The sequence below is a fragment of the Somniosus microcephalus genome, chromosome 12 (assembly GCF_052327205.1).
Source record: "Somniosus microcephalus isolate GS21.2 chromosome 12, FLI_Smic_1.0, whole genome shotgun sequence".
NCBI lineage: Eukaryota > Metazoa > Chordata > Chondrichthyes > Squaliformes > Somniosidae > Somniosus > Somniosus microcephalus.
In genome coordinates, this window is record NC_140998.1 from 133,501,870 (window position 1) to 133,515,416 (window position 13,547).

Sequence of the window (13,547 nt, forward strand, 5' to 3'; positions counted from 1 at the left end):
GCGCTGCCCGCACAGTCCACTCACCTTTACCTTGGTTACCCCGCTGTGACTGGGATGTGAATGGGGCGGCATCTCCTTTGCAATCCCTGATGACCAGAGTAACCGATTATGGGGTGCCCATGGAGATGCGCCAAAGTTAGTGCCACCCTATTTGGACCTGCTCTAAGATGGCTGCTGTGTGAACTGTGCAGGATTCCACTGACAGATACATATTTTTTGCTTAAGTTGTTTGACATGCATGTACAACCAAGTTATATCTTCAATTGGCACGTGTGCTTGACATGTGCACGTGAACATATGGGGAGGGGATAATTCAGTTACAAAGCTGACTGGCACGAGATCTACCCCGAGGTGATTTTATTTTGTCGGGATCAGTTCAAAGCTCGGCAGTCCATTTGGTTATAGGAGAGGAGTGGGCCTTCAGGTTCGTGCAGGATGATGCCCTGGGTTGATGAATCTGAACGGGCACACCAGTGATGGAATTGGTCTGAGTTACGAATTGTGATTCTTGATGATTGCAGGAGATAAACAATGCCTGGGGCTCGCTGGAGCAGGCCGAGAAAGGTTACGAAGAATGGCTGCTGAATGAAATCAGGAGGTTGGAGAGACTGGACCACCTGGCTGAAAAATTCAGGCAGAAAGCAGCAATCCATGAGGCCTGGACCAATGGTAAATATTTCACTCTCTAAAGGCTCAAACTGAAGCTGAGATTAACATGAAAAACAAATGTATGGATCAGTTAAGTTTTGTATCCCTTAGGCAATCTGGCACTGAATGTTGGACTATCCCAGTGCATGGTAGCATGGAGTGCGATGTTAGTTTGCATTAGTATTTTCTTTTTTCACACCCTCTTTTCCCCCCCAACTCCTGTCCAACAAGTGACAAGGTTATTAGCAGAAAGAATATTTTTGTTGGTATTTGCATTTTGATTGCAATGGTCATTCTGGGGTATTACCATATATTATGTTGATAAATAGTGACTCCCAAAGACTATCCAACATTGCGTCCAAGTAGACCAGTCAGCACTTCTTCAATGTACTGCTGTAAACCAGAAGAGCAGCTCCTCCTGAAGTGTGTGTGAACTTTCCCGCTTGCCTCACCAGTCATCCTTCTGTCTGAGAGACTGTCACTTTATGCTGAGTGATGGGCAATTGGTTAGACCTCAGCTGGTGTACTCTGTTCAGTTTTGGGCACCGCACCTCTGGAAGGCTATATTGGCCTTAAAGGAGGTACAATGCAGATTCACCAGAATGATACCAGTGCTGAAAGGGTTAAATCATGAGGACAGGTTGCCTTGTATTCCCTTGCGTTTAGAAAGTTGAGGGGCGATCTGATTCAGGTGTTTAAAATGAGAGAAGTATTCGATTGGGTAGATACAGAAAAGCTATTTCCTCTGATGGGGAATCCAGAATAAAGCAGCACAATCTTAAAATTTGAGCTAGGCCATTCAGGGGTGAAATCAGGAAGCACTTCTTCACAGAAAGGGGAGTGGAGATGCTGGGTCAATTTAAATTTCTAAGACTTGAGACTGACTGACTGATTTTTATTAGGTTAAGGTATCAAGGGATATGGATCAAAGGTGGGTAAATAGAGTTGAGATACAGATGAGCCATGATCTGATTGAATGGTGGAACAGCCTCGAGGGGCTGAATGGCCTAGTCCTGTTCCTATATTTCGATTGTGTACTCTGGACACTGGGAACTTTTGAAGACGGCACAAGCTTACTTCATATAGGACCCTTTCAGCTGGCAGAGAGAGAGGTCTTTATCCCATCAGTCTGAGCTAGATTCAGACAGAAGCCTCCAAGGCAATAAGACTGTTTTCTACTTCACTAGACCACCCAATGTCTGGTGGAATAAGTATTCTGAAACCAATCCATTTAGTGACAGTGAATCACACGCCTCACTTCCCTCCCCACTCACTTCTGCCTGTGCCACCAGACATGTTTGCATCACAGTTACTAACACATCAACCTCATAGCAAAAATAGACCCATTCTTCTGCTATAATCTCACATAATGTGCTGTTTAGAAATCATTTGAATGTTGACTGCAGACCACTACTATGTAGGGATCCAGTCCAGCCAACATTGGTGCAGTTCATTACACACTAAAGTGCAGCATTCTGTCTCTTATAATTTGATTCATTCAGCTTGAGTAAATTCCAAGCTGATTGCAATCTGTCCTCATAAATAAAGGGCCCTCTCATTCTCCACAGTGAAAAGCTCAAACACTTTTGTGGATGCAGTTGCTTTTACATTGTAATATCCCAGGAATCATTTGGCGTTCATTGATTTAGCTACATCTGGTTCCCCCGGGCAACGAGCTGGCCCAGGCCTTTCCCACATGCCACTCTTGCTTTTGCTGCTCAAAGATACACGAGGGCAGCCTTAAGTGATTCATTTATTATTCTGTTTCCCTTGCTTGCCAGTAAGACATGCTTGGCTTCTGTTTGATACTTAGAACAAAGGCTCAGGCGAGGACAGGCCTACATCGTGAGGAATTATGGCACAAGCATGTGGCCTCTTGCTCCTTGGTAAAGCGTGTTGGGTCCACTAACATGCTGTGCTGCCATGCTTCCTTTTAAGACCCCGATACTGAACTGGAAGTAAAATTAAGCTGGCACCCAGTGGCAGTCACATGCTATGCTGATGCACTTAGGAGAAGGTGGCGGGAAGTGAATTTGGACCTCAGTGCCATACGCAGTGTATTTTGACCTTAACAACATGGAATGGAGGCATTTTCCAAAGGGATGAAAGGAAAGTTGAATGTGGGGTTAATCTGGTTTGCCCTTGCTTATCACCTAGCAATCGATTACTTGACATTTTTTGGTTAGTCAACCTGGCCAATGACCCATCTGTGCCTTGAAAGGAGAAAAGGATCCAATGACAGGAAATGATGATAAATATATCAGTGCCTCTCCATTATTTGAGCTTTTCTGAGTGACACGGTTTATTCAACTAACAATAAACAAGAACTTGCATTTCCATAACGCTCTTCATATACAAAAAAAGGTCTCAACACTTTAATGGATGGTGGAGAAAAAAAAGAGTGGACTCTGAAGAAGAGAGAGAAAGGGAAAGAGAGGGGCTTCATAGAATCATAGGGCTAGAAATTCATGTGGTTTGTGCCACACATTAGTGCCACAAGATGGTGCTAAAATGTCATTGTAATGACAGCTGATGGTTGTTCCAGCACCACCGCCATATCTGTGTTACTGGTAGTGCTGCCGGTAACCTCAATCGCTCACTGGACGCCCGATCTCCCAACTTCATTTTGGCCATTGAACTTACCGGCTGGAGAAAGGAACGACAGGTTGAGGTGGCGTGCAGCAGCAGAAAGCTGGCTCCAGTGACGCTATTTAAAGGGATCCTCACCAGTCACTCACACCTGCCAAGGTTTTGAAATTTGAGTGTCTGTGCTCCTTCCTGCAACTGCAAGAGTTTTCTTTAGTCATTTCAAGGTTTTTTGGTGTCGGAGTGTTCTGGCAAGCACAAAACTCCCTCATTATTTTGGAAACGCTTCAAACACTTGTTAAAAGTCATGGGGGCTGTACTGGCAGTCGACCTCGCGCTCCAGGATCTACGGCGGAAGGAACGAAGGCAGCGAGAAAGACGGCAACATGTGCGCAGAGGGAGGAGGAGGGCCATCAGGGCTCTCAACAGGAGGCGTTAGCCACCTCGGGTCTTCTGACAGCACTTCTCCTACCTTCAATTAAATGAGCAGCAGTGTATTAGGAGGCTTCACTTCACCAAGGAGGTGATCACAAAACTCTGCCACCTCCTACAATCAGACCTCCAGCCTCAGACCAGGGTGACCACAGCTCTCCCAGTGGCCCTCAATTTCTTCGCCAGCAGATACTTCCAGTCTGCAACAGGAGACATAGCTACCATCTCACAGTTCACTGTCCATCGCTGCATCCGGGAGGTCACTGAGGCGCTCTACAGCAGGAGAAAGGACTACATTGGCTTCCCGATTACCAGAGAGAAGCGTGACGAATGTGCATGTGGCTTTGCTAGGATAGTTGGCTTCTCCATGGTGCAGGGTGCCATCGACTGCACCCACGTGGCTTTGCGGGCACCGCATAACAATCCTGAGGTCTTCCGTAACCGCAAAGACTACCACTCACTTAATGTGCAGTTGGTGTGCGACCACACACAGCGAATCCTCAATGTCAATGCCCGCTATTCTGGCAGCAGCCATGAAGCCTTCATCCTCCTCCAGACCGGTGTGCCAGCACTCTTCCAGCCACCACGTCCAGCTCAAGGGTGACTGCTCGGAGACAACGGCTATCCATTCTCCACCTGTCTCATGACTCCCCTCCGCAACCCTAACACTCGTGATCAGCACTCATATAATGAGAGCCATGCTGCCACCAGGAACATAATCAAGCAGACCATCGGCTTATTGAAGCAACGGTTCTGCTGCCTTGACCCTCTCGAGAGGAGCCCTCCAGTACTCGCCAGAGTGGGTGTCCCATTTTGTGGTGGTCTGCTGCATGCTCCACAACTTGGCCATCATGAGGGCGCAGCCCTTGCCACCAGAGATTGCGGGACCACCTCAGGAGGAGGACAATGAGGCAGAGGAGGAGAAAGATGAGGAGGAGGAGGAACAGGAGGGAGGGAGGAAGCAGCGAGACACTCGGCCTTCCAGACAGGCTGTCCGTGACTGGCTCATCACACTGCGATCCGAATGAATGAAACCCCAGATCCCTGTTGCTCACCACATCCCTGTCATACCATCCCTGTCTCACGCCATATCACAGTGTCCTCCTGGGCACAAAAATGAAATGAGAGAGAACCACAAAATATTCCAAACACCATTAATAAACTTATCTATAAACATATCACACATCTCACATGAATTCTAATAACTAATGACATTTGTGCCTGCCATAGTTGAATAGCTGTCATTGTGTGAGATGTGGGTGTGAGTGTTGCTAAGTAGAGATTGTTGGTGGGTGAGTGCTGGGGGTGTGGTACATTGAGCAGTGTGTGAAGCTTGTGGTACAGATGGTGGTATGTAGCATTTGTTGAAGCCTTCACTCATCCTGACCACCTGTGTGAACTCGTTAAACTTCCTCCAGCACTGTGTGGGGGTCCTGGGGACCACAGTGCTGCCCGTGATGTGGTGTGCCACCTCCCTCCACATAGTCCAGCAGACTTGTGGCGACGGCCTCCTGCCAGTTGGTACAGGACCACCCACCTTCTCTCCACCGCTAAAACCAATGCCTCCAAAGCTTCCTCGGAAAACCTCCAGGCTCTCTCTCTCGGGCGGCAATCTGCCATCAGCATTTGCAAATAAGTGCACCTTCTCTTTGTCCTCCTTATGGTTGTTGAGGCAGTTGCACACCCAAGAATGAGGTGCTACAGCATCAATGGACCTCCCCTTTAAGTAGTGAAAAAAGCCAGTGGCAATCATTATTTGCGTTTAGACTACACCCGATATTGGTCCATCTTTTTAGTGTAACGCCAATGAGCTTGGGTTTTTAGATGAGAATCATGACTGCAATCATTTTAGTAAGGAGTGAGGATGAATTTTGCATACAGTCAACGATTTCAAATGGTGCTTCTTAACCATTTTTAGTCTAAACACAGCCCATTCCTTGGCTATAACAAATTTCTAGCCCATAGAATCTTACAGCACAGAAGGGGGCACTTGGTTCATCGTGCCTGTGCCGGCTCTTTGAAAGAGCTGTCCAATTTAGTCCCACAGCACAGTTTTTTTTCCCATAACCCTGCAAATAATTTCACTTCAAATACATGTCCAATTGCCTTTTCAAAGTTCCTATGGCGCCACCCTTTCAGGTATTGCGTTCCAGATCATCATAACTCTCTGAAAAAAATTCCCCTCATTTCCCCTCTAGATCTTTTGCAAATTATCTAAAGTATATGATCTTTGGTTACTGACCCACTAGCCAGAGGAAATAGTTTCTCCCTATTGGCTCTATCAGAACCCTTCATAATTTTGGATACAGATTTGGAGGCATTGCAAATACAGTGAAAAAGAAGGCTCTAAGAGGCTTACATCAGGGAGGGAGGTAATGGGATGAGGTGGTGGGGGATGGAATGTCAAAGTGGTTGAAGGAGTGGCCACCAGTAGTGCAGGAGTGAGAAATGAGGACTAAGTCGGTGTCAGAGGAACAGAATGTGCCTGCAGGGATGTCTGGGTAGAGATCACAGGCAGGTGGGGTGAGAACATGGGAGCATTTGAAAGCAAGGACGAAGATCTTTAAAAGCCTATTGGTTGGGGTACAGGGAGCCAGTGTACCTTGGCAAGGATAGGTTATCGATATAGGATGTGTGCTGCAACTTTCTGATCAAGTTGTAGTTAGTGGAGGGTGGGGAGCAAGGAGAGTATTGGGGATATGAGGAGATTTTCTTGGATCTGCACCCAGAGCACTAGATTGCTTGGGCACAGTGAATAGCGGAATATTGTGTCGGTCAGTGCGCACACCTGTAAAGAAACCCGTCCAACTTTCTGATACTTGCTGCACCTCAGCGATCCAATGTGCCTGGACAGACCCAGCAAAACATCCCCCGTCAAGTTCTGAGGTGATAAAGCCACGCATTAAGGTTTCAACAGCAGGAGTAATGGCAGAGAAGGGTTGCGTTTGGGAGATGGAAGAAGAGGCCTTGGTAATCGATGTTTGTGGGGAGCAGCAAGGGTTTGGTACCAAGCAGTATGCCAAGGTTCTGTACCTCTGGGTTTAATTAGGTTGTGACATCAGACAGGCATTTGTAAAGGATGGCAAATGCCTTGGGGCTCGATAGAGGAAGCGGAGAGGTGAAACTGAGTATTGCTGATTGATGATGATGTCACCAACGTTGCGGTCTTGCTTTCCTTCTCCCTTCCTTCTACCCCTGCCCCCCAAAATACAATGAGCTCGAAATTCGGTCTCGCCCTGTTTGGGAACGGTAACTTTTGAAAGCTGGGAAACTTAGTGCCAGGCACTAATGATTCCCAGCTTTTCCTAAATTCGGTGTTTGCGCTCCAGGAAGGAAGTGGAGCGCTAAATCAAGTGCTCCACTTCCTTCCTGGAGCACTAAAGGACGCAGGCAGGGCGCGGTAGTGGTGCAGCATGGCACAATGTCCCGGGCAGCACTGCCGTGATCCAAGACGCCTTCCCTCCCTTAAAGGGAAGGGCCATCGCTGCAGGCTCTGCATTGGGACCAGTTAGCTGGTCCCCAACGGCAGCCGTGATCCGGCCCGATCAGCCCCATGCACTGCAGCAGAGTGCCGGGCTGATCGATCATGGCCCAGAAGAATTGAAAATTAATTGGAAAAAAAACTATTATAAATTTTCCTACTTACCTCGGCAAGCTCCCCTTTAACTTCCGCCCCTGAAGCGCCCGGCCTCCTGAACAACGCCTCCTGCAGCTGTCGGTGTTTTCGCCCGGCAATGCTGCAGGGGGTGGAACCGAATTTTGGGTCCGGAGCGATGCGTACGGCAATGACATCACGATCCCCGGGCGCAGGAGATCGTGGTGCAAGGTTTTACCGCCGCTTCAAACCTCCCGGCCAAGTTACCGGGAGTCGTTCATCTCGTCGCGCCCCCTCCCTCCAGAGTTGATAATGGGAGGCGATAAGGAGGCCAATTTCTAGCCCCATGCCTATCCCATTTTTAAAACTTATTGAAAGAGAGGGTGTTAGTGGACTGTACTTTTTCACTGTTGTTTGTGTGTCTGCCTCCCTGTTTTAGGTAAGGAGGAAATGCTGATGGCAAAGGATTTCGAGACAGCCACCCTGTCAGAAGTCAAGGCTATATTGAAAAAACATGAGGCCTTTGAGAGTGACCTGGCAGCTCATCAGGACCGGGTCGAACAGATTGCTGCAATCGCCCAGGAACTGAAGTATGTGCTGCAGTAAAGCTTTCAGATCACTGGTAGAAGAAAATTGATTGTTCCCCTCCCCCCCCCCCCCCCCCCCCCCCAACAAAATCTCTGCTTAACCTGTTTTGCGAGGTCTCATCTTCTCATTGATGGGTAGTGCAAGAATTCGCAAAATGGGACAAACACCCAATTGAGATCCTACATGCAGAATTCTGTAAAAGTATCCTCCGGACTCAAAGGAAAACCGTAAACAATGCATGCAGGGCGGAACTAGGCCAATATCCATTAATAATCACTATCCAAAAAAGAGCCACCAAATTTTGGAATCACCTACAAATGAGCAACCCCCAATGCTATCACTACGACGCCCTGAAATGCCAAGAGCTGACCATAAAGAAGAATACCCTCAGTCAACTAGTCCTGGGACTCAGTGAAGTAACTACTAACAATACTAACAATAACCAGCCCCAGGACAGTGACAGGGTAACACAAAGAATTTGACCCAACACAATCGTCGCTAAGCAAAAGGAAAAATATCTGACATATTGGGCAGAAACAACAAAAACCCAAAGCAAACTCAATTGCTACTTGGCCCTAAACAGACAATACAACATAGCTGATTACCTGACCAGGGTAAAGGATAACAAACTGAGAAGAACCTTGACAAGGTACAGACTTAGCGAACATAGCCTAGCGATCGAAAAAGGCAGACACAGGCAGACCAGGCTGCCAAGAGAAGACAGGATATGCTCTCACTGCAGTCAGGGAGTAGTGGAGACAGAGATGCACTTCCTCACAGCCTGTGGAAAATATCAGGACATCAGGGAGAATTTCTACCAAAAATTCTCACAAATATGCCCTGAATTCAGAAATCTGAATGACAACCAAAAACTCCCATTCCTACTGGGAGAGGAGAGAAGCTGTGTAACACTGGCGGCACACTATGTTACAGCTTGCCATGAACAGAGGGACAACCAGTAAACTAAGAAAAGAATATATATAAACAATGCGAATGTATATTTATACACTCAGGGATATACCTGTTTATACACTGTATGAATAGAACTGCGTTTATGTGCTCAACCATAAATGTATTTTGATGCTTTGGCAACATAAGATGTAACTTATCATGCCAATAAAGTGATTTGAATTGTGAATTGTGTGGGTTAATCAGGCACGGCAGCCTGGTGTTGTATATTAGCTAAATGCCGTTTATTAGAATTCCTAGGGCTCTACAGTAAAAGCTGAGCAATGCTGTGCTCTGACATTGCCTGGTTTACGTGCGAGAAATTGGGGCATGGTTAATGCTCAAGATGTGACTCCAGATATGGTGAAGCTTCGAGTTAGTCGACAATGAGTCATTCATTCTTGTCTTTTTGAAAAGAAGCTGCATACTCCATCTAGTGAACAGTTGTTGCGACTTGCCTGTGGATGAGGGGGGTGGTGGGGAGGGCAGGAGAGAGTAATCGGGGATTAGAACGATTAGGTGGCTACAGCTGTTTGTGTTGGTTGTAAAATGCCAAGGTGGGGAACGGAAAGAGAAGTTGGGTTAGAGCTAATTTGTATTAATTCTAATAGGGCCAACAAGATCTTGTTTAACAGCTGGAATTTTTATCTTGTGTATCCTGCGAAACTAAACACCTGACTGCCTTGGATTTGTAGTGATTTACAGAGCTAACAATTTTAAGATCCTGTGGTCTCTCTCAGTAACCATCTCTGGTAATCATGACGATTCTTTTAGCAATTATGTACTTTAGTTCTAATTCATAGTAACATGAATATGTATTTTTGGAGAGTAATGGTTACTCTTTTCCTTCTCCGTCTTATTTCCCAAATTGTAATTCGACAAGTGCCAGCAGCTCTCCAGTACCTTTCGCAAGTACCCATTCTTATGTGAGCTTAGCTGCTGAATGTTGTCAGCCTACTCATCTATGGAGGGCAAGCCTGATCCTGCTCTGACCCAAAGTCCACCCCCCGGCCCCCCCCCCCCCCCCCCCCCCAGCCTGCGTATACTTGGGCCAGCTGTAGACTCCCCAGTACCATAGGCTGACTTGGTTAACTTGACTACCATGGTTCGAACCTGGAACTTCTTAGTCTGCACAGCTCAGTACTACAACACACACTATATTTATCACTGGGGAAGCTGCACTGAAAAAGGCAGTTTGTCTGCTCTTGGGGCTTAGCCACTGGCTGTCAGATGACACTCCCTTATGTAAGAGGGCAGGCCCTTGCCTTGACATGGGTCTGGACAGTTCAACGTTGACTGTATTCCGTCACAGCTGGTTGTGTGTCTTCCTGAGAAGAGACAAGGCTGCAGAATTGTTATTTTGCTTTCAGTATTCTACCATAACATATATATCCTGAAATCCCTTGGCTTAGAGGTTGCACACTTGCCTCTGAGTGTGAAAGTCGTGGGTTCAAGTCCCACTCCAGAGACTTGAGCACATAATCCAGGCTGCCACTTCAGTGCAGTGCTGGGGGAGTGCTGCACTGTCAGAGGTGCCGGCATTTGGATGAGACAGTAAACCGAGGCCCCGTCTGCCTTAGATCTGTGTAAAAGATCCCACGGCACTGTTCAAAGAGCAGGGCAGTTCCTCTGGTGTCCTGGCTGACATTTATCCCTCAAGCAACATCATTATCCAGTCATTCATCTTACTGCGATGTGGGATCTTGCTGTGTACAATTGGCTGCTGCGTTTGCCTACATCCCAACAATGATAACATTTCAAAAGTACTTTGGGATGTCCTGAGGATGTGAAAAGTGCTGTATAAATGCAAGTTCGTTCTTTCTCTCTTGCGGTTTCTGCACTAAAATCCGTGAGCGAGCAGCTGCTTGTAGTACAGTTTCTTGAGACAGCAGTGCATTAATTTTCAGAGCTGGAATATGAAGGAAGATCTGAGGGTGACACGGCTGAGCTTCTGGTCATGCGATTCCATTAGATAAGGTGAATTATTTCTGACTTTTACAGTGAGCTGGATTACTGGGATTCTCCAAGCGTGAATGAGCGATGCCAGAACATCTGTGATCAGTGGGACAATCTCGGAGCCCTGACCCAGAAGAGGAGAGATGCCTTGGAGGTACTTTTATCTTCAATCAGTTCCTTGTGGATGTGGTTTCTTTTTACTCAAAAAATTTTTTTGCATGAGCTGTGGCTGTAATACAGACCATACTGAGAAGCACAGTTTAGATTTTTTTTTCCCAAGAATGAGTGGAAACATAAGGATCATATTCAGCTGTACAGAGCCTTGGTCGGACCCCATCTGGAGTACTCCATTCTGTTTTAGGCACCGCACTTCGGGAAGGATACATTGGCCTTTGAGGGGGTGCAGCGTAGATTTATCAGAATGATACTGGGCTGAAAGGGTTGAATTATGAGGACAGGTTGCACAGACTGGGCTTTTATTCCCTTGAATATTGAAGATTAAGGGGTGATCTAATTGAAGTGTTTAAGATGATGAAAGGAGTTGATAGGGTGGATAGAGAGAAACTATTTCCTCTGGTGGGAGTTCAGAACAAGGGGCATAACCTTAAAATTAGAGCTTGGCTGTTCAGGGGTGATGTCGGGAAGCTCTTCTGCACACAGAGGGTAGTGGAAATCTGGAACTCTCTCCCAAAAAGATGTTGAGGCTAGGTCAATTGAAAATTCAAAACTGAGATTGATTTTTTTGTTAAGCAAGGGTATTGAGGATTACAGAACCAAGGCGGGTAGATGGAGTTAAGATACTGATCAGCCAGGATCTAATTGAATGACGGAACAGGCTCGCAGGGTTGAATGGCCTGCTCCTGTTCCTATGAAGCGTGTAATCAGTTTTATCAGCCTTGTTCATAGGAAGTCTGAAACTGCTGCCTGGCCAGTGCATTGATTCAAATTGATCTACTGTAAAAAGGTTGACTTAGCAACCAGCTTTCCCACATTAATCTGTGTCATTTTGTTCTCACTGCGAGGGTGAAGATAGGTACAATCACTTTACATGTGGCGATACAGTTTCTGGATCAAACAATAAAATACATTTAAATTATGGAAATAGTGGGAAGGTTGTTAATCTGATTATGTTGAGACTTTACTGGACTATTCTTTTAAGCGTCAAGTGTTGAATAATTAAATGTTCGCCCCTCTAAATGCGTAAATATTAGTGGAGCAAAATGCAGGTGGCATAATGGAAACATGAGGGTTATTGGTCAGAAAACCGCAAAAGAAAAACACAACGGTTTTGTAGACATTTGTAAGGAATTCGTCAATGCTCAAGATTGTGGAACGGGCTTTACAGACCGGTTAAAGAATGAATAAGAATCTTCAATGCCCTGCCTGTACGAGTGTGGGTGGATCTAAGACAATTCCAGATTCAGCTCGGTGGACTGTTTACATTGTAAATTGGAACATGCTGAAAATGAGAAGTGCTCCATTTTATTCATATTGCAAAAGGTACCTGAGCAGTAACTGTGGACTCCCACGGTGCCCTCTAGTGGTGAGTCATCTGCACGTACTTGGCCAGAGTCCAAACTGATGGAGCATTTCACAAAATGATTGCTGTATTCATTAAATCCTTTGAACTCTGCTGTGTGATCATAACTGACCCATGTAATATGGTAGTGTGTAGAATATATAGTTCCATTTCTGATTTCCCGATGTACCAGTATTCGCATTCATACTGAACAAGAGCATCTCATTCATTTCCTGTTAGTGAAAGGTTGAGTGTTTCTCACATACTGTAACTCTCAGAAATGAATGGAGCACAGATTTAGTGAATTAGGCTCGCTACTGCTAGTGTTCGTCGGTCGAATGCTATTAGGGGTCTGGGGCAGGTCTCGAGCTTATGACGTAGAAGAGACTACAGGAGGGAAAGGGAAGGGTAAAATTGGTGAAAGGGAACCTAATCTTGCAGTTAAAAGAAAAATTGCTTCTAAAATTGCTCGGTAGAATGCATTTTCCTAATGCTGTGTTCAGATGTTGTCCATTGTAGGTCGAAGTGTTGACCAGTTTATGTCTGAGGCAAGTTCCCATCTCCCGGAACATTAACAGCAATACAGCCACTCCTGTCTCACTGCTGGTTGACTTTATTGAAGTGTAGACGCAGGTGACCTTTCCTGACCTTTTGCACTCCCATTGTTGTGGTAACGTTGATGTAGATGTACTCATTTTCAGCTGGTCACCGTTGTCCTGGGAAAACTGGAGGGAAGTCCTTGGACCATCCACGTCTTCGAAAATAACGCCTGTAACTGACCATCTCTGCCAGCTACGGACTGTGGCGGTATCTACAGATCTGTGCTCTCGATGGGAATTTATCAGTGGAATTGCATAGGATGGTGCATTTGCAGATTAGAAGGAACAAGAAAGACAAGATCTGACAATTAATGACCGTAATAAAATTTGGTGAAGTAGAAAGAGATGAGGAAGGTTCCAAAGGAGGCTGGCTAGAGGGAGGTCACCACAAGGACAAACGTTTTTTCTTGACTCTGTGCAAGAGCAGTGTTAGAAAAACCTCCCCAGATATGGAAACCGTATTCATGGCTTAAGATAGACTTGAGCTTTAGATAATAAAACTGGCTGAGGGGAAACAAAGTTTTTTAGGCAAAAGAGAGAACCAAGCTGATTTGAGAATGGTTTTAGCAGCAAAAGTGATGTGGAAGTTCCATTTCATTTCAGAGGAATTAAGTAGACCCAGAATGTCAGTTGATTAATAAAAAGAATGAGTGGAGCCACTGAAGGTAAATTATGT

The 13,547-nt window shown here is 45.9% G+C and overlaps 1 protein-coding gene across 7 annotated transcripts in view; it reads left to right on the top strand.

Moving 5' to 3' along the window:
• The window catches only part of actn1 (actinin, alpha 1), a 213,212-nt gene that overhangs the window by 175,238 nt on the left and 24,427 nt on the right, over positions 1-13,547 (top strand). For all 7 annotated transcript variants that reach the window (XM_086003580.1, XM_086003582.1, XM_086003578.1 and 4 more), the window contains exons 11-13: positions 522-669; positions 7,701-7,851; positions 10,799-10,907. In XM_086003580.1, the coding sequence (XP_085859706.1) occupies positions 522-669; positions 7,701-7,851; positions 10,799-10,907 (408 nt within the window). The remainder of the gene's footprint in view (positions 1-521; positions 670-7,700; positions 7,852-10,798; positions 10,908-13,547) is intronic.